The 20,722-nt window shown below is 47.0% G+C and overlaps 1 protein-coding gene across 5 annotated transcripts in view; it reads left to right on the top strand.

Annotated features, from left to right (window-relative positions):
- Positions 1 to 20,722, top strand: part of Ikbkb (inhibitor of nuclear factor kappa B kinase subunit beta) — a 55,515-nt gene that overhangs the window by 31,066 nt on the left and 3,727 nt on the right. For 2 of the 5 annotated variants that reach the window (XM_052751826.1, XM_052751828.1), the window contains exons 9-21: positions 2,745 to 2,852; positions 4,901 to 5,030; positions 5,515 to 5,709; positions 6,310 to 6,424; positions 8,020 to 8,143; positions 8,757 to 8,908; positions 9,048 to 9,109; positions 10,739 to 10,848; positions 12,025 to 12,074; positions 12,168 to 12,267; positions 12,465 to 12,612; positions 16,952 to 17,079; positions 19,777 to 19,867. In XM_052751826.1, coding sequence (XP_052607786.1) covers positions 2,745 to 2,852; positions 4,901 to 5,030; positions 5,515 to 5,709; positions 6,310 to 6,424; positions 8,020 to 8,143; positions 8,757 to 8,908; positions 9,048 to 9,109; positions 10,739 to 10,848; positions 12,025 to 12,074; positions 12,168 to 12,267; positions 12,465 to 12,612; positions 16,952 to 17,079; positions 19,777 to 19,867 — 1,513 coding nt within the window. The other 3 variants (XM_052751825.1, XM_052751827.1, XM_052751829.1) reach the window with 3 other exon arrangements.

Below are 20,722 nucleotides of genomic sequence, written 5' to 3'. Positions count from 1 at the left end.
CATTTTCCTAAGTACATTGTAAGCTTAGTAAAAAATACTAACTTTTCAAAGTACAAGTATTTACACCGAGAAAAACTATATAGCAGAAGTGACCTTAACCTCTGGTCATCCTGCCTCCAGCTCCCAAACGCTGGAATTACAGGCATGTGCTCCCACACCATTTTGTCCAGTGCTGAGGATGGAACCCAAGACTTTCTTGCATGCTGAGGCAAACATTTGACCAACTGAGTCACATCTCCATGGAAACAGTTTCTGATAAAAAAGGAACCATGGCCTTTGGAATCAGTTCTAGAAGAAAGCTTTGGGTGGTGGCAGCAGACATCAGTTCCACAATTGGAGCCACATGCTGGCATTGCAGAGGCAGAGAACACTCTGGAAAGCCACTGTCCTATGATAACTACTTACAAACCAGGCTTTGGTCTTTCAGCCCATGGGTCCTGGGATATGGGAGAATTAGGTACTTAGTTCATAGGTATACATTATAATGTAACCATAAAGTAGTAAAATAGCTTCAACTTATCTGTACTCTGTTGGTTTTAGTTGACCAAGGGATTGGCTTTTTATTTTCAATTCAAAGGTTAACTTTTCAAAGTTGGTGGGTTCCATACCTAGAGTGGAGGAAAGCATCACAAATGTTGACCTTTTCTCTGCTTATAACAAGATAAGTGAGATCCAATAGAACTGAAAGAAAAGTACTGTTTGAGAACGCCCTTAGTGGCTCGGCATCTTCGCAGTGTGTCTGTTGTCTGCAGAATCTTTTCCCTAGAGCCACCCTTGCTGTTGGCTGCTTCGAAGTCGCCTTCACTGAAACCCAGTTTCTGTGGGCTGGTTTTCCAGAGGACCTCGTTGCCTCTGCTGTTAGCGTCACTTGCTCTCAAATAACAAGATGCGCAGCAGTCTGTGCTTTGCTTGACCCAGCTGCTTCTGGTTTCCTAGGAAAGACTGTTTTCTTTCTTTTTTTTTTTTTTTTTTTTTTTTTTTTCCGAGACAGGGTTTCTCTGTGTAGCTTTTCGGCTTTTCTGGAACTCACTTGGTAGCCCAGGCTGGCCTCGAACTCACAGAGATCCGCCTGGCTATGCCTCCCGAGTGCTGGGATTAAAGGCGTGTGCCACCACCACCCGGCAAAAGACTGTTTTCTTAGGAGCACATCCCGTTTTCATTAGAAGCCCCGGAGACCCTGATTCCACCCGTCTATTTCTACTAAAGCTGTATGATGCCAGTGGCCTTTGCCAAGCATCTACCATCTTTTCATACTTCCTCTCTGCCCTAAATAGGCCAGCTTACTGGTTGCCAATGATAACTGTTTAAGGCTGAGGCATTTTCTTTTCAATTTGAATCACCCTATTTAGGGGAGAGATGTATTTGGACTTTTATACACTAGAAATTATACCAGAATTTGAGTCCTTTGTTCTGTCCCTCTCTGGTTGTCTAATATTGAACAACACCTACTCATTTCCTTACCACTAAGTGGCAGACTAAAAATAATGTTGCCACATGGGGTTACCGCTGAAACCAATGGAACCTGGCAAAGTACTTGGTTGTTTATAAAGCATTATTCAAATTTAAGTTGGCCTTGTTACCAAGAAGGTTGGAAGCCACTTGGATTTAATTTTTCCCTTCCCAGCACTACCTCAAATACCTTTGAAAGTTCCCTACGTTGGGAAATATGAAAGCTCATTTATTCTAGAAAAAAATGCTTAGCCGCATAATTATAAAGTATGGGCATCCCTTGCTTTACTGGGTAGCTAAGTGGCAAAGGCATACGTCACCAAGCTTGACAACCTGAGTTCTGTCTCTGGGGCCCTAGTGGTGGAAAGAGAGAACCAGTTCCCCTAAGTTGTCCTCTGATGCCCCATGCATGCCATGGCAAGTATGTGCATGCATGTACATGAGCATGCATGCATGCACACACTCGAGCACACACATGAACAAATAAAATAAATGTAATTTTAAAATGAAGCAAAGTACTTGTGTGCATATTTTACATTTCAAATAAATAGGATGTGCACACAGTGACCATGGTTCAGAACCCCAATTTTATCCTCTATCAAAACATGAGAGCTGGGCTTCAGAGGTGGCTCAGTGGTTAAGAGCACTAGCTGCTGTAGCCGGGCGGTGGTGGCGCACGCCTTTAATCCCAGCACTCGGGAGGCAGAGCCAGGCGGATCTCTGTGAGTTTGAGGCCAGCCTGGGCTACCAAGTGAGTTCCAGGAAAAAGCGCAAAGCTACACTGTCTCGGAAAAAAAAAAAAAAAGAGCACTATCTGCTCTTCCAAAGCTCCTGGGTTTGATCCCCAGCATCCACATCAGGCAGCTCACAGGCGTCACATATCCACACACACATATATGTGTAATTGAAAATTAAATCTTTTTTAAAAATGAGAGTTTATATTTGATAAATGAAGAGAAGAGGAAACTGGAGAACTAATCAAGGATGAGACAGGGGTCAGCAGTGCTTCCTGAGGTCATGAGGTCATGAGCGACCTTGCTGGGGGTTGTCTTTCAGCCCCTCTTTCGGCCACACTGGCCACATTTTGTTTGTTTAAATGCTGTGGACTGAACCAGAGCCACACTCTTGCTGAGGACTCAATGCCACTGAGCTAACCCCTGAGCACAGTACAGACCATTCATAAACCTGTCAGCCTACCGACCATGAGTTCAAAGCTTACACAGTGGTGAAGTTACAGGTGTAAACCGGGTATTTGCCTGAGTGACATAAGGGACATCTCAAAATGGCATTTGCAGGCACTCCAAAGTCCGGCAGAAGAGCGAAGTGGACATTGTTGTCAGTGAAGATCTGAACGGGACAGTCAAGTTCTCCAGCTCTTTACCCTTCCCCAACAATCTTAACAGGTAAGGCCACCCGGCATTTCTCTTGTATACATTTGTCTTCTTTAGAAATTCAGGGGTGAGGTGACATCGGATACATTTGTTTGTTTGTTTTATACGTTTGAGTGACTGGTACCTGGGGAGGCTAGAAGAGAGATCAGATCCCCTGAGACTGGAGTTGCAGACGGTTGTGAGCTGCCATGTGGGTGCTGAGAACCAAACCTAGGTCCTCTGCAAGAACAGCCAGTGCTCTTAACCACTGAGCCATCTCTAGACCCTCTGATAACTTTTGAATGGTTAGCAGAATGCCATCCTGTGCTTGAGAACTTGACCAGTCTGTCTCAACATTAGACATAGGATGTGTTCTCCCTGGAAATCTTTTTTTATGAATTGGTTGGTTGGTTTTTGCTATGGTGGAGATGAAATCACTCTCTTTGTTCATGCTAAGCAGGCACTCTACTCGTGAATTATATTACCAGCTCCCAAACCGTCTCTCTGCTAAATTCACATAACAATTTATTTGTATCCCTTACTGGTTTTGAGGGAGGCTAAGACAAGAACTCAAAGCAGGAATCTGGAGTAAAAATGGAAGCAGAACCATGGAGGATGCTGCTCGTTCCCTTGTTCCCTCTGGCTTGCTCAGCCTAATTGCTTCCTTTCTTTTTCTTTTTTTCTCTCCCTCCCCCGCCCCCACCAGACAGAGTTTTTCTGTGTAGTCCTGGCTGTCCAGAACTTGTTCTGTAGACCAGACTGGCCTTGAACTCAGAAACCTGCCCGCCTCTGCCTCCTGAGTGCTGGGATTAAAGATGTGCGCCACTGCCACCACCCAGCTCAGCCTGCTTTGTTATGTAGCCCAGGCTGACCTGCCTAGGGATGGCACTGTCCACACTGGGGAGGCAGAGGCAGATGGATCTCTGAGTTTGAGGCCAGCTGGTCTACATAGTGAGTTCCAGGACAACCAGCATCCAGGACTACATAGTGAGGCCCTGTCACAAAAACAAAAACACAACCTTTAATTTGGGATCCCTTTGTGCCCAAGAAATGTTCACATTACTCCAGGTATGTAAATACAGAGTATATAAAGTATATAAACATATAAAAGCATGTATAGTATATATAAAGATTAAAGTATACAAATAAAACATCTACTGATAAATCATAAAGAGATTTATTCATTTTTTAATTCTTTGGTGTATATAATTATACCGTTTATGAAAGACAAATACTAAATTTTATTGAAGAAAAATATTAAATATATACAGATATTAAATTTTTATAAGATTAACAAAATTTGTGTGCTTCATCTATTTTTACACAGAGTTAAAACTTGGCTAAATTTGTTTTTTCATGTTTTCTCTGTGGGTTATGTTTACACATATGTATAGACACAGAGACAGTGCTGTTCATGAAACCACAGAGTCAGGCAAGCACGCTACCACTGAGCTACACCCAGCTCTAGAGTGCGTTATCAAAGCTTCGAGGTCACCTCAAGGCTTAGGGGGTGACCCTGTCAGACGGAGAGAAGCTCCTAAATTGTTACGTTGTTTGGAAATGTTTATGTGTTTTCTGTCAGGTCACTTGGCTTCATTTTTGATAATCATTTGGTTGCCACCGTGTGTGTGATGTTGAGACACACTCTTGGCTGTGCTTTGTTTAAAAACGAGTGTATGTGTTTCATGTCCGTGTATGTGTTCATGTGTGTGTGTGTGTGTGTGTGTGTGTGTGTATGTTTTTGTGTGTTTGTGTGTATGCACTTGCGTGTCTGCAGACCAGAAGACAGCCTTGGGTTTCAGCCCTCAGGGCCTGTCCACCTTCTTTTTTTTCTTTTCTTGAGACAGAGCTGCTCACTGGTCTGAAATTCAACAAATAGGCTAAGCTGGCTGACCCTCCAAGGATCCACTTGTATGATAATAGCATTTTTTTTTTTTAATATGGGATCTGGGCTCGAACTTAGGTCCTTGTGTTTGCAAAGCAAACCCCTCACTCCATCTGAGCTGTCCGCCAAGGCTGTGCTTTGGAATCTGCACCTCCAGGCGGCCTGGCTCAGGCCTCTCTACCTCTGCTCCCCTCAGTGTCCTAACTGAACGTCTGGAGAAGTGGCTGCAGCTCATGCTTATGTGGCACCCTCGACAAAGGGGCACGGACCCCCAGTACGGCCCCAATGGCTGTTTCCAAGCCCTCGATGACATCTTGAACTTGAAGGTGAGAGGGGAGTCGAGGCAGCTCCGAGGCAGCCCAGTTGTGGTCCCCAGTGGGACATAACAGATCATGGGACACTTGGCTTGTGAGGAAATTTCAGGTTCCTATGAGTCTTTGGGCTAAGATAAGAGGACAGGAAGCCTGAGCTGACGGACATTGCTGCCAGCTCGCTGGTGAGGAAAATGGGACTCAAGCTAGCCCTTGACCAGCAAGTATTGGGGATAGCAGAGAATCTGGGCCAATACATGGACCTGTGTGTAAAGAAATCTGCTTTCTGGGTTAGTGAGATGGCTCGTCAGGTAAAGATGCTTGCGGCCAAGCCTGATAACCCCTACAGCCTGCCTAGTGCTCCTTCAGATTGTCCTCTGACCTCCACACATGCACAGTGGCATGCACATGTCCTCCCCGCCCCCAGTCCCCGTTCAAACACGGAAGGCAGATGAATGTCAGGCGGACTTTTTTCCAGTAACGTCCGGTTGTGTTGCAGCTGGTTCATATCTTGAACATGGTCACAGGCACCGTGCACACATACCCTGTGACTGAGGACGAGAGTCTACAGAGTTTAAAAACCAGAATACGGGAAGACACGGGAATCCTGGAGGAAGACCAGGAGCTGCTGCAGGAGGCGGGGCTGGTGCTGCTCCCCGACAAGCCTGCTACTCAGTGCATCTCAGACAGCAAGGTGAGTCCCTGCCTTCTTGCACCCTGCCCTGTCTCCCTCTGACTTGGTCGCCTAGGAGACTGTCAGCATGACAAGCAGTTAATGACACTCTACAGCTTGCTTGATGGGTCAGAAATCCCGTGTGGCTTGCTGAAAGACGCGTCATTCCATATTCAGTTTGTCACTTCTAGACCTCTAATGCTTTCTTGTGCCTCTATTACCAACATCGTGCTCTGTCCTTCTGGTCAACCAGAGCGATTTGTGACCACACAGCTGTGCTGCGCACCTGTGCTGCGCACCTGTGCTCACCCCGTCCATGTGTGACACGGAGCCTGCCCCGAAGTGCTAATGGATTGACTGGTGGAGGTCACATTAACATATGAGAACCAGGCTTCACAGGGAAGTGCGATGTGTGCAGGGAACTTCCACACAGGAGAATCAGTCAGCCTATGTAGAACATGATGTAAGTTAGGGGCAGGCTCCGATAAAAAGATGAGGAAGGAAAGCACGCTGTCACGTCTGCTTCGTAGGCTGAGGTGAGCGGTTGGCAGTGCTCTGACAACGTGTAGCTAGGAAGGAAGTGCAATCCACAGGTCTCATTCTGTTCTTGTCCCTCTGCAGCCGAATGAGGGCCTCACGTCGGACATGGACCTTGTTTTTCTCTTTGACAACAGTAAAATCACCTATGAGACTCAGATCACTCCCCGACCCCAACCGGAAAGCGTCAGCTGTATCCGTAAGTGCATCGTTTATTAAAATCGGTCAGTTGTGGTATTTAGGGTAAAGTTGGAGGGGGAGACATGACATTTATTAAAATCGGTCAGTTGTGGTATTTAGGGTAAAGTTGGAGGGGGAGACATGAAGGAAGCGTGTTCTTCTGGTCCTGGGGTTCTAAAGCCACCTTTAATTAGGATGTACAGAGAACAGTTCAGACACTCACGTCCAAAGGATAGGAAACACCACCTACTTCTGTGATTCATTTTTGAAGTTGCATTGATATTTTAATAACAAATGTGTATTGGAGGGTAAAGGCAAGAAGACCAGGAGTTTAACTTTATAGCAAGTTCAAGACCAGCCTGGGCTACATGAGACTGTTTTTTAAAAAAATTAAGGCCAGGCATCGGTGGTGCACACCTTTAATCCCAGCACTCGGGAGGCAGAGCCAAGCAGATCTCTGTGAGTTTGAGGCTAGCCTGGGCTACAGAGCGAGATTCAGGACAGGCACCAAAACTACACAGAGAAACCTTGTCTCGAAAAAAATAAAAATAAAAATGTATGTACATGATACAAAAAATAAAACTCAAAACTTCAAAAGCTACCTCCCATAAAAAGCTATACAGTGAAAAGAAAACACCTCAGCTCTAGTCTCCAGCCAGTAAGCTCGCCTTCCAGCAAAACTGCTGTTATCAAACACTTGGGCATCCCCCTCAAAAAATGATAACCTAAATATGCACTGTTCTGCAGCTGCCTTTTCGATCGGTATGTTCTTTTCTTCTTCCTCATATTGGGACACACAGAACTGCTTTGTTTTGAACACTGTACAGTATTCCATTGCATGATTGTTTGGGGGACATTTTAATAATGGACCTACCCCCATTTTCGGGCCCCCTGCCTCACAGATACATACTTAGAATAAACAAATCAAAGATCCAATCTCTCAGAGTTCTCCCAGGCTTCTCGATTTTTTAAACATTTTTAGTACATCTGGCTAGTGCTACATTTTTAAAGTACTTGCTCAGTTAATTTCTTTATTATTGTGGGGAGGGCGTGTGTTCCACAGCACACATGTAGAGATCAGAAGACAACTTTGTGGGATCCCTTTATGTGGGCCCCAAAGACTGAACTCAGGTCACTAGGCTTGTGTGGCAAGAGCCATTACCCACTGAGGCATCTCACCTGACAGTGTGTTTTCATGTTTCATGAAAATATCACACAGTTCTAAATGTGGTGACGATAAGAGCATCTGTTAAATAAATGGGCGTGTACACTTGTGATGATGTCTCCAAATGGTCCATAGCCCAGGCTGGCCTTGGACTAACTATGTAACCAAAGCCTGCTTCAGACTCCAGCAAACGTCCTGCCTCGGCCACCCAAGTGCTGGGATTGCAAGTGTGTGTCACCATGCTTGACTCATGGGATTTCTTCAAATCAAATTGGTGGTAGCTTTTTGCTGGCTGTCTATCCTATTAATGGAACACCGAAATGTTTAAACTAATGTGAACCATAATACCCAGTGTAGTGATTATATAACCCTGAAAATCTGAGCGATGCTGTGGGCCAGGATGTGGTTCCCTGGAGCTGAGGTACTCTCTGACAACTATTTGTTTCCAGTTCAGGAGCCCAAGCGGAACCTCTCTTTCTTCCAGCTGAGGAAAGTGTGGGGCCAGGTCTGGCACAGCATCCAGACGCTGAAGGAAGACTGTAACCGACTCCAGCAGGGACAGCGAGCGGCCATGTACGGTGCCGGTTTTCCTTCGTGTGTTTAAAATGGCTTGTTGGCTTTGGCTCTGGAGAGGTGGCTGAGGCAGGGATCCAGAAGCAACTCCAGGGAGGGACAGGAGGAGACTCTGGTTTGGATGGAAGGGAGTGGTTGGGTGGCCTGGCTGGAGGGCGGCCCTTGGACTTGCTAAGGTCAGGGGTTGGCAAATGGAGCAGGGATGCAGAACTTGGGCCTGGCAGCTCGTCTCTGTGGAATCTGGAGCTTGGAGAAGCTTAGTGAACCTTGGGTGAAGGATACTGCCCTGATTGGTGTGCAGGGGACTTGCTGATGGAGTCTCCAATTAGGACCAGTGTACTGGGCTGTGTGTAGTATTATACCTGGTTCCAACGTTGGCATAGACCTTTATGTGTTGGTGCATAGACCTTTATGTGTTGGTGCATAGACCTTTATGTGTTGGTGTGGGCTAGGAAGTTGTCCTTATGATTCTAAGAGGCTGTTTTGGTAAGTGGTGACTGCTAGTGATTACAGCCGAGCCTCTCTTGGTAGAGGGTTTTGTTACTATACAGGAAGTATCCTTAGAGCCAAGTGTGTCCCAAGGTTCTGTTTCTGTTCCTTACTATCCCTGCAGGATGAACCTCCTTCGGAACAACAGCTGCCTTTCCAAGATGAAGAACGCCATGGCCTCCATGGCGCAGCAGCTCAAGGCCAAGTTGGATTTCTTTAAAACCAGCATCCAGATCGACCTGGAGAAGTACAGAGAGCAGACTGAGTTTGGGATCAGTGAGTGTGCTCTGCAGGGAGCTGAAAACACCCCCTCCTCCCTTCTGCTCCTTTCGTCCTGAAGTTTCTCTGTCCTCTCATAGTTCAGTTTTTAACTTCTGTTTTGGTTTTATGATGTTTTTTCATTTTTTTTTTCCAGCATCAGAAAAACTGCTGCTGGCCTGGAAGGAAATGGAACAGGCTGTGGAGCTGTGTGGGCGGGTAGGAGACCCATCCTAGGGTTCTGTTTTGTGCTGTGGCTGGAGCTTTGTTCTACGATTTTCCACTTTCTTATCCAATACTGGTTTGAGCTGCTTTGTCAAAACTGAAGGTTTCCTCACCACATCCTTTGACCTTCGCCAGATTTGCTGGAAGGGAACTAGAGTAGTAGCCGCAGGGAGCCCTGCTGGGAGCAGACTTGAGAGCTGGGCAGAGTGTGTCCGGATTTAGGAAAAACGCAAATTGTCAGATGCCCTTGGGAAAGCCAAGGCTACCTGCTATTAAAATGGGCTTTGGCCAGGCAGTAGTGGTGCACACCTTTAATCCCAGCACTCGGGAGGCAGAGCCAGGCGGATCTCTGTGAGTTCGAGGCCAGCCTGGTCTATAGACAGAGATCCAGGACAGGCACCAAAACTACACAGAGAAACCCTATCTTGAAATACCAAAAAATAAAATAAAATAAAAATGGGCTTTGGATGGGAGATCAATACTCCCTCTTCACAAAGGTTTCTGCTTGAATTCGTTGAAACATGAAATCTGTAATGAAGAAAGCGTTTAGGCAGAAAATCTCAGGATAGTGTACATTAGATGCCACTGAAAACCCCTTTCCACAAGGTCAGAGAATAAGTGTAACTTGGTGCGTCGTGTGCAGATCCAAGACCCTGCATACCAAAGCTTTTCCTGTCTTCATTTCCTGTGCACTGGATAGGGACTTGGCCTGTGTGACTAAGTGCCTGACTTTATAAGTGAGACCCAATGGCTTAATGCACACTTACAGGTATGTGGAGCCGAGGCCAGCAGAATGGCTCAGTGGGTAGGTGCTTGCTGCTGCAGTAAGCGTACTGACTTGAGTTTGATGTCTAGAACCTACTTTTTAAACAGCTGGTAGCAGCACACATCTGTAATCTCCATACTCCTACAGCAATCTGACAGGCAGAGACCAGAGAACTGCCTGGAAGCTCACAGGCCACCTGTTAGCCTGGAGTACACAATGTGTCAGAACCAACAGCAGAATGAGAGAGCCCACTCCTGAAAGTGTCCTCTGACCTGCGCACACAGAGGCACCATGGCACACACACATGCCGGCATGCACACAGGCAGAAATAAATCTTAAAAACCTTGTCTGATCCTGAAGAAGTGTGTGTCTTCCTCGCCAATTTGACACTCAGCTATAGCACCTGCTTTCGGGTAGACCCAGTAAGAGAAGACGAAACAATATGCATTGGGCATCTTCTCTGCCAGATGTGCGCTTACTCTCGTTTATAACCCTGCGGTTAAGTCTGATTAGAGGTGGTTTTGTGGAAGGAAACTGTGGCTTACAGTTAAGTGACTACTGAGGGGCCCTTAACTGAGCTAGACAGTGGTAGACATGAGATCCAACTTGAGACTATCTTACTCCTCAGCCCACATTCTAGCCAAGCAATTGAAAGTCTCCTGTGGGTTAGGAGGGTCTCCTGTGGGTTAGGAGGGTCTCCTGTGGGATAGGAGGGTCTCCTGTGGGGTAGGAGAGTCTCCTGTGAGGTAGGAGGGTCTCCTGTGGGGTAGGAGGGTCCCCCCAGCCGGCCCCAGCACATCGCTCACGTCAGGATGCCCTTTTCACATCAGTTGGCTTGAGCGCAGCTTTTCCATCAGGATGATGACGTGAAGCATCTGGTAGAGAAGATGATGGCCCTGCAGACTGATATTGTGGACTTACAGAGGAGCCCGATGGGTCGGAAGCAGGGGGGCACTCTGGATGACCTGTGAGTACCACCAGGGAGGGACTGCACTGTTCCCCAGAACACACTGACCCCCTGTAGAGTTTCTGATGTGTTAGGATGGCCTCAGGAGGTTCCTTCTGTGGGGCATGTCTCCTGATGTGATCAGCCAAGATAAATGGCTGTTACTCTGCACCTTGGCAATCAGGTCTGTCAAATGACAAGGAAAAGTGACCTCACAGAATGTAAGGAGCCATTCAAACCACACATTTCAGAAGCAATAACCTTTAAAGGCTGTGAAATACACGCACGCACGCACGCATGCAGTTTTCCCATGGCAGCAGACATCCCTGCTCATCCAGCCCACCCTTGTCTAAGTGTGGCTCCCAGAGCAGGAAGTAGAACAGAGGGAGGAGCCTGCTGAGTCCAGAAGTTTGACATAGTGTCCAAGAGGGGTCCAGGCGTCCACACAGATCCACCCTACCTGGAGCACCCAGCATGCAGCCCTGTGCTGACCAAGGGTTCCAGGCAGATGGGTCAGCTTGTCAAGGGCTCTGTCACCTGGAGTGATCAGTGTCCCCTGATGCTCTTACTAGAATTCTTAGGGTGAGAAATCTGAAAATAAAGAACTATTTGTTCCCTGCTGTATCTTATTTTTTAACTCTTTACTTTCTTCAAGTTTCCAAATAAGAATCTCCTCTCTGTCTCTGTCCCTTCCCCGTCCCATCCTGTCCTGTGTGTCATCCTCCCCTACCCCCACCCTGTGTTTCTTTCAAAACAGAGTATCACTATATAGCATTGGCTGACCTGGTACTTGCTAGATGGCCAAGCCTGGCCTCAAGTTCACGGAAACACTGCTACTTCAGCTTCCTGAGTGCTCAGGCTATGTGTGTGCAACCAGGGTCGATCGGCCTTCTGACGCTCTTGCCTGTATCAAAGGCAGAGATGGGAGTTTATATCTAGCTTTGGACCTAACGTTTTTGAGGGCAAGTATTTTCTTAGTCAGGTCCAAAAATGGCACCTGTAGCCAAGCAGAGAAGGAATGTAATCCTTAAATTCGCTCTTGTTTGGGGCATTTGGGTTTTATGAATAGCGCCCAAACTGGCAGGCTTTTCCTCACTGAGAACATGTGACCAGTTGTCTAAAAAGTAGCGGTTCTGCTGGTAAGAATTGGCAGACTAGTTCTTTACATGTCGTGGACGGGCCTTTTCTCTCTTCCAGAGAGGAACAGGCGAGGGAACTCTACCGAAGACTGAGGGAGAAGCCAAGAGGTAGGTGGATGTGGCGCTGGCCCTTCGTCTTGTCTTTGCGACACGGGTCTACCCCGGAGGCCAGGAGGAGGACTGTGCCACTCTCCTCCGCAGACCAGAGGACAGACGGTGACAGTCAGGAGATGGTCCGGCTGCTGCTTCAGGCGATCCAAAGCTTCGAGAAGAAAGTGCGGGTGATTTACACACAGCTCAGGTAGGCGCTCCCTCGGCTGCTCCAGGACAGGAGGTGGAATTACAGCCAAGCCCAGGGTCAGTCAGATGGGCGCTCCTGCTCTGATTTGCCTACACAGTGAAAAAACACTCCACGGTTGCCGGTAGGATCCAATGTAGTCGGGAGCAGCGCTGTGCCAGCCCAGCGCACAGGGAGTGTGGCTCATTTACTCTTTACAGTAAAACCGTGGTCTGTAAGCAGAAGGCACTGGAGTTGCTGCCCAAGGTCGAAGAGGTGGTGAGCCTTATGAATGATGACGAGAAGACTGTAGTCCGGCTGCAGGAGAAGCGGCAGAAGGAGCTCTGGAACCTCCTGAAGATCGCCTGTGTGAGTGACCTTGGCTCCATCCTCTCAGGTCTTCTCCCGTGTCTGCCACTGCCCTCCGAGGAGGCGCATGCCCCTCAGCTCTGCTCGACAGCGGGCAGGGAGGCTTCCTGAAGGGAAGGTTTTTGTGAGGTGTTTTTGTTTCCCCATGTGGCTACTGTCATTACCACAAGTAGAGGGGCTCCAAACAGCAGACATCGCTCTCTCAGAGCTTCAGAGGCCAGAAGTTAAGAATCCAGCTGTCGCTGGGCAGGGGTGGCACCTGCCCTCAATCCCAGCACTCGGGAGGCAGAGGCAGGCGGATCTCTGAGTTTGAGGACAGCCAGGGCTACACAGAGAAACCCTGTCTCAAAAAAAACCCAAAAAACAAAAACAAAAAAAGGGCAGAGCCACCGCTCCCCACCCCCCTACCCCTCTCCACTTCCCCACCCCTCCACCCCTACTTTAGTGGCTCAAGCCTTGTGTCTGTGTCTTCAGGTGACATCAGTGTTTCTCATCTGAATGTCTCTTACAAAAACACATTCAAAAATAGGAATGAAGCTCAGCAGAAAGATGCTTGGCTCATGCGTAAGGCCCCAGATTCAGTCCCTAGCAACACACACACACACACACACACACACACACACACACACACAGGTTGCACACCTATAATCCCAGCACTTGTTGAGACAGGAGGATGGTGAGTTCAGGCCAGCCTAAGCTATGTTGTGTAGCCTGTCAAGGTGTTAGGGGGCAGATGAAGAGAGGTGTCCCTGAATTTGAAACTCCTGATGATCTCGGGGTCGTAATCCTATCTGGAAGGCCACATTTGCAGGTTCCGGGACTGAGAACAGGGGCATCTCTTGCTCAGTACTGGTTGGCCCTCGCCCAGGTCTGTGCTGCTGTCCAGACCTTCTTCTGCACACCTTTTCCTTTTGAATGTTCAGTTCGTGTCTAGTCATTGTACATAACAATTGGGTTTCACGGAGACATTTGCATACAAAGATCTAATGTGCTGTGACCATGTATTCCTCCTCCATAATCCGCCGGTCTTCCATTTTCACTCTCATCCTCTTATTTCTTTCATTCTCTTCTGCTTTATGTCATGCGTAGATATTTTAGACAACTGTATAGACTCTGGGCTCCACAAACGGGAGAAAACACGTGATACTTGTCTTTCTAATGACTTAATTTGTTTAATAATATTGTCTCCAGCCCCATTTTTCTGCAAACATAATTCCATTCTTTGTGGCTGGATAAATTCCATTGTGTCTATGTATGACATTTTCTTTGTCCATTTCTGTTGTTGGAAACCTAAGTTGTTTCCATAACTCAGCTATTGTAACTAGTACTATAAAGCTGTTGTGTAAGTCTCTTTAGTGTGTCCATTGGGAGTCCTTTAGCTAAATGCTGAGGAGTTACGGTATACTGGCTCTTATGGTAGATCTACTGTGCTTTCTTTGAGGAACCTCTATACTGATTTCCATGGTAGCCAATTGCATGTTTCCACCAGCAGAGTATAAATGTTCCCTTTTGTATATATCCTTGCCAACATTTGCTGTTACTTGTTTTCTTGATGACTGCCCTGGTTAACTGGGATAGCTGGAATCTCAAAGTAGTTTTAATTTGATTTTCCTAATAGCTAGTAATGTTGAACATTTCTTCCTGCATTTATTGGCCATTTGTATTTTATCTTTTGAGAACTGTCTGTTTATCTCATTAGCCCATTGGATTGTGGATTTCTTGGTCTTCAGTTTTATATATTCTAGATATTAATTACCTGTCAGATGAGTAGTGTTTCTTTAGCTGTGCTGAAGTTTTCTAGTTTCATGCAATGCCATACACCCAATCTGTTCTGTTATTTCCTGAGCACTTGGAGTTCTTTGCAAAAAAAAAAAATCCTTGCCTGTGCCTGTGAAATATTTTCCTTATACTTTCCTTTAATCATTTCAAATCTTAAGCCTTTTGATCCTTTGGAGTTGGGGTGTGTGTGTGTGTGTGTGTGTGTGTGTGTGTGTGTGTGTGTAGGATGAGATCCGGAGACCCATCTTATTTTTGTGTATAGACATCTAGTTCTCCCAGTACCGTTTGCTGAGGAGACTGCCTTCCCTCCCTGACTGTTCTTGGCATCTTTGTCATAGAGCAGATGTCTGGAGCTGGGTGGATTTATGCTTGGGTGCTCTGTCTGTCCTGTTGGCCAGTGAGTCTGTTTTTGTGCTGGTACCGTGCTGTTTTTATTACTGTGCTGCTTCACCTGGGTAAGTTGAAATTAAGTTTGTGGTAACTCCAGCGTTGCTCATTTTCCTCAGGACTTTTCCTGCTAATCGGGGTTCTTTGTGCTTCTATATGAAGTTGGAGATTGTTTTGTCTATTTCTCTTTTTGGAAGTTTGATGGGGATTGCATTTAATATATAAGTGATTTTGGTAATATAGCTATTTTCAAAATTATCTATCAAACTGAGCACGGAGGGGTCTTTCCATTTTCTAAGTTTCTTCAATTTATTTAAAAATTTTCACTGCCTGGGTTAGATTTATTCCAAGATGTGAACTTGCTTGTTCTCTCTCAGTCTCTGTCTGTCTGTCTCTCTCTGTCTCTCTCTCTGTCTCTGTCTCTCTCTCTCTCACACACACGCACACACACACACACACACACACACACACACACACACACACACACTTGTGAACATGTATACACTATTGTAACACAGCTATGGTAGTACTAAGGGAGAAAAAGTAAAACAAAGAAAATCTGGCCAAAGCAGGAGAGCCAGTAATATCATGCCTTGGCATACGGGAGCTGCTGGGAGAGGGACCTGTTGTTGAAAAGATACCAGAAGAAAGAGACAATGCCAAAAGAAGAAGTCAGTCATTAGTAGCTTCAAGAGCAAAGAGAGAACCTAGCGTGGTGGCACACACCTGTGATCCCGGCACCTGGAAGTCTGGAGCAGGAAGTTCAAGGTTAGCTTGGATGACATAGTAAGACCCTGCCCCAGATAGCAAAACAACCCAAAAGGGCAGAAAAAAGGAGGTGGCTTATTATAGAAGCAAGATACAAAATGATGGGGTGTTTTTGTTTTGTTTGGTACTGGCTTATGTGGGACACCCCTTATTCTTAGAGCATAGAGAAAACCTGAAGGGGTCATTCTTCCCTTCCTGATGACGGCACTTCAGGAGAAATCACTCAAATGGTAGCTAGTGACAGAATGCAGCTGTAGCTAGAGTTTTCCTGCCTGGCCCACAGTCAGGACAAATCTCTCTCACCAGCCAGTCCCACAGCCATCAGACCCGACCAAGTAAACACAGAGACTTATATTGGTTACAAACTGTATGGCCGTGGCAGGCTTCTTGCTAACTGTTCTTACAGCTTAAATTAATCCATTTCCATTAATCTATACCTTGCCACATGGCTCGTGGCTTACCGGCATCTTCACATGCTGTTTGTCATCATGGCGGCTGGCAGTGTCTCTCTGACTCAGCCTTCCACTTCCCAGCTTTATTCTCCTCCTTGTCCCGCCTACACTTCCTGCCTGGCCAATGGCCAATCAGTGTTTTATTTATTGACTAATTAGCAACACATTTGCCATACAGAACATCCCACAGCATGTGGCACTGTCAAATCTCAGCACGAAGAGACAAAGGCATTTCAGTGAGAAGAGTTGAGGGGTTCCTGTGGGGAATAGGCTACCCCAGCTATGGGAGCTGGTCTGTATGGAATGACCTTCCAAGCTTGCATGCCTAGGGTAGAAATGGAGAAAGCAGGTGTCCGTGTGTCTCCACCGGTGGGGCAGCAGATGGGTGAAGAACAGCACAGAGCTGCTGATGTAAAAGGTGTGTTGAGGGTGGACCTTGGCGGTTAGCCAGAGGGGAGGGGACGGAGCCAGAAAGGAACTCCACCCTGAGGGCTGAGGGTAGGGCCATACAGCTTCTGGCTAAAGTGATGAAAGAGCAGGGACAGCGAAGACTGTATGAGGTAACCCAGCCAAGGAGTGGCCAGAGGCTCAACTGGAACTCGCTCTGTAGACCAGGCTGACCTCGAACTCAGAGATCCGCCTGCCTCTGCCTCCTGAGTGCTTGGATTAAATGCATGCACCACCACTGCCCGGCTCCTTCCTTTTCTTTTAGATTTATTTTAAATTGTATGCATGTGTCTGCATGTGGGTATATGCCCATGAGTGCAGATGTCTGAGAGGCCAGAGGCATCGGATGCCCCTGGGACTGGAGCTAGATGCATTCGTGAGCCACCCAGTATGAGTGCTAGGAGCCAAACTCAGGTCCTCTACAAGGGCCTGAGTAGCCTCGGAGCCATCTCCCCAGCCCATTGACCCCATAGTTTTGTTGATTATCTTTTTTTATTGTCATTCAGAGCAAAGTTCGAGGTCCAGTCAGTGGAAGCCCAGATAGCATGAATGTGTCTCGGCTTAGTCACCCTGGTCAGCTGATGTCCCAGTCGTCCAGTGCCTGTGACAGCTTACCTGACTCAGCCAAGAAAAGGTAAGCTGTGCTTAACAGTGCCAAGCGTTAACGTTCAAGGGCACGTGGGGAGAGAGTGGATGTACGTGCTCGTCACCAATCCCTCCCGCCTGAGGATCTTGTGTGTGCTTCTCTGTCTCGTGTTTGCCGGGTCCTGGGGACACAGGCATGGTTTTTAATTCTGTTCCTAAAGTCCCTTGTCACTTGCTAACTAGTTTCCCTGTCCAAGAGTTCGGTGACAAATTGTTTAGCGAGAATGTTGAAATGGTTAGTCATGTTGTACATGGATGCTAATGGTTCTTTAAAACCCACTTCAGGTGTGCCTTCCTTGTCACACCTGAGTCTCTGGCCTTCTCCCTCTCAGGCCTCTCAGGCCCCTCCCTCCAGAGTGACTGGGCTGCCGTTCCCACCCAGTACCTCCCTCATGCTCCAGTCAGCCCTTCTTTTCTTTTCCTTTTTAAAATTTTTATTTATTTTTTTTTAATTCCTGTGTGTGAGAGTGTGTGCCAAGGCACACTGCCGGGGTCAAAAGGCAGTTTGTGAACACAGGTTCCCTTCTTCCACCGTGTGGGTCCTGGGGATTGAACTCAAGTCACCAGGCTTGCCCGCAGGTGCCTTTACCTGCTGACCCATTTCACAGACCTTCTTTTCTCCTGGCGGACACTATAGCCCCTCCCTGGCAGGGCTTTTAGCTCCTCTTTTGCTTCCTGCCTCTTAACTTCCAGCCAAGTCTTCTGTTGACCTGGGGTGACATTCCTACCAAGTTGTTGGATCAGTAACAACAGTGGGTTTCTTCTCCATTCTAGATCAGGTTTCAACTATTCAAAGCGTTTGTGAACGCCTCGGTGTGGTTCTTGGGTTAGCCTGTTGTCAGGTACAGATGGCTTGCTTTAGTCTAGTCCAACCTGAAGCAGCAGCAGCAGCAACAATAACAATAGTTTGTAGGGTCCCACTGAAGACCCTCTGAACTGGGGTGGTACCCAGCAGATCTGACGGTTCTGCTGTACACTGAAGTACAAAGACTTGCTCCCTGACCAGACAGACCCGCCTTCCTCAGGTGGCCTTAGTTGTGATTTCTGCCTGCAAGGCACACTGCTTCCGGGCCTTCACATTCACTATTGTTCATTTCTTCTGCATACTGGGCCCCCTGTGTTACAGGTTCTTAAAGCAGTTCCTGTTGGTAAGTCTTGCAGTATAGGGAGGAGGTGGATGATGGCCGGCAGTGAGTGTGGGGAGGGATGAACTGACTGGTAATGGGTATAAGGTTTATTTGGGGGATGATAAAAACACTTCTGTAAGTAGATATCAATAGTGATGATTGTGCAGCTCTACATATGCCGAAGCCATAGGGTTGTTACCATGTCAACAGGCAAACTCTATAACAAATTACACAACAATAAAGCTGTTTTGAAAACTCTCATTGTTGATCCTAGGGAGTATAGCCTTCGGTATTTAATTGTATGTTACTGTGGAGTCTTAATTAACTTGCCCACTTCTTGTAAGCTTCTGGAGGTCAGACACTGGGTCCTGGACCTCTCAGAGATCTCCAGAGCTGACGTGAGCCTTTAGCCTAGCTAGGAGCCCTATGGATGCACTCCTGCTTCTCTCTCATGCGAAGGGCACATGTGAAGGAGAAGGGAGGTCTGGGACTCCGTCTCTTGGTCCTTTTCCTCCAGTGATATCCCCAGTGCGCAGAAAGGTTAGCCTATGAGTATGAGCAGGGATGGGGTGACTGTCTTAGCTCTGTGTCACACGGCTGTGGTTGGAAAAGGACACGGTTTGTTTGGTTTGCCCCTGTGCCACAAAGACTAGAAAACCAGTTATTGAGTCTAGATGTAGTCTCTTCCCTGAACTTTGCACTGTGGAAGCTCATTATCCATTTCAAAAACTGTGAGTTGGGGCTATAGCTCAGTGGAGAGCACTTGACCAGTATGGATTCAAGTCCTAGCACTCTTCCTCCCCACCCCCACCCCCCCCCACCCCCACCCCCCCCACCCCCACCCCACCCCCCCCCCCCCCCCCGGCCACCCAAAAAGAACCTTCAGAACACAGGTGATGGGAACATTTTTAGATTTTGGCACTTTGGAAAGAAATTTGGTTATATGTGAATCAAAAAGAAGTCCTGTGGCTAAGACAGCCCAACAGGTAAGAGCATTGGCTGCTGCTGCAGGGCACCTAAGTTCAGTTCTCAGCACCCACATGGCAATTTACAGCCATCTGTAACCCCAGTCCCAGGGGATCCGATGGCTTCTTTGGGCCTCCATGGGCACTGCATGTACAATGTGCACAAACATTCATGCATGCAGGCAAACGCCTATGCACATAAAATAAAAACAAATCCGTTTTAACAGTCTTTTGCTTTTTTATTATATGAAGATCTGTTTCCTGTTCCATATTTTCAACCATGTTATCTGTCTCTCATGGGATCTAAGCATCTGTAAAGTATTTAACTAGACACATGAAATCACTGGTCAGCGATGTGGTGCATTAAGACCCGAGTCATTCCTACATTGTTTTTAGAACAGTATGAGAGTTCTCTAGCATATTCTTTTTTTTTTTTTTTTTTTTTTTTTTTTTTTTTTTTTTATTTATTTTTTTTTTTTTTTTTTTTTTATTTTTTTTTTTTTTTTTTTTTTTCTCTAGCATATTCTAAAGCAGGATGTTAGCTCTGGTAAGATCCTAACAACCTTGTTCTGGTGGTCTGATCATTGTCTTCAGTGAGGAGCTGGTGGCTGAAGCCCACGCCCTTTGCACCCGGCTAGAAAGTACGCTGCAGGACACCGTGAAGGAGCAAGACCACAGCTTCACGGTAACAACCCTCGGGGACCCCAGCTTGTCCACTCCCTTCCCTTCTGCAGCAAAAGAGGGGAGGAGCAGAAGGGACCTGGTGTCAGCCTTGGCTGGGCAGGGACTCATACATTTTTAAGTCTTTTGTAATTATTTCATGCTTAGAAACACCATGTACATTCGTTGTCCTAACCCTTATGAGACCTAATCCCAATGAGGTGGCAGCAGTATTCCCAGAAGCCCCTTCTCGATCTTTGGGACGGTTGCAGACCATCTGTATGTGATTGGCACTGTGCTGGCCCTCCATGACAAGAGAGGAGCCTGTCATCATCTCATGGCTCAGGGACTTACGGTTTAGCCACAGGCAGTACTAGTGTCAGGGAAACTGACCTGAAGAAAATCTAGCCACAATTCAGGTACTTTCAGACAAAGCGTCAATGACAGCAGCTGTCTAATGGCCTTTCCTGCGACTGCGGCCGTTACTAACTGCTTTCGCTTCTGACTCTGGGGGAATCAGAAGAACCTGCTGCCAGCCGTCATCTCCAACTGCTCACAGGTCTCAGTGGTGAGCCTTCCTAACTCCTGCTGCTTTCTACCTCACTACCTGCTGGCACTTTAACCAGAGAGAAGGGAAGCCTCCCCCGGTTGGCATGGAAACAGATAGCTGAGATGAGTACCATCTACCTGCAGTGAGTGTGTAAATGAACTCTCCATTCTGCAGGTAGTACTAAAATGACCTCCACGTCCCATAGGCACAGAGTTCCAGGAACTTCAGCTAGTCCAAAGGAAATCTGCTGCACGTTTGACTGTATAACTCACTCGGCTCAAAGGTGCCCTGTAGTACCAGGATTGATGCTAATAAAGTTTTAAACATACT

The sequence above is a fragment of the Peromyscus californicus genome, unplaced genomic scaffold (assembly GCF_007827085.1).
Source record: "Peromyscus californicus insignis strain IS unplaced genomic scaffold, ASM782708v3 Scaffold_23__1_contigs__length_62951481, whole genome shotgun sequence".
Classification (NCBI taxonomy): Eukaryota; Metazoa; Chordata; class Mammalia; order Rodentia; family Cricetidae; genus Peromyscus; species Peromyscus californicus.
Note: the sequence above shows the minus strand (reverse complement) of the source record. Positions and strands in the feature narration are given on the sequence as shown.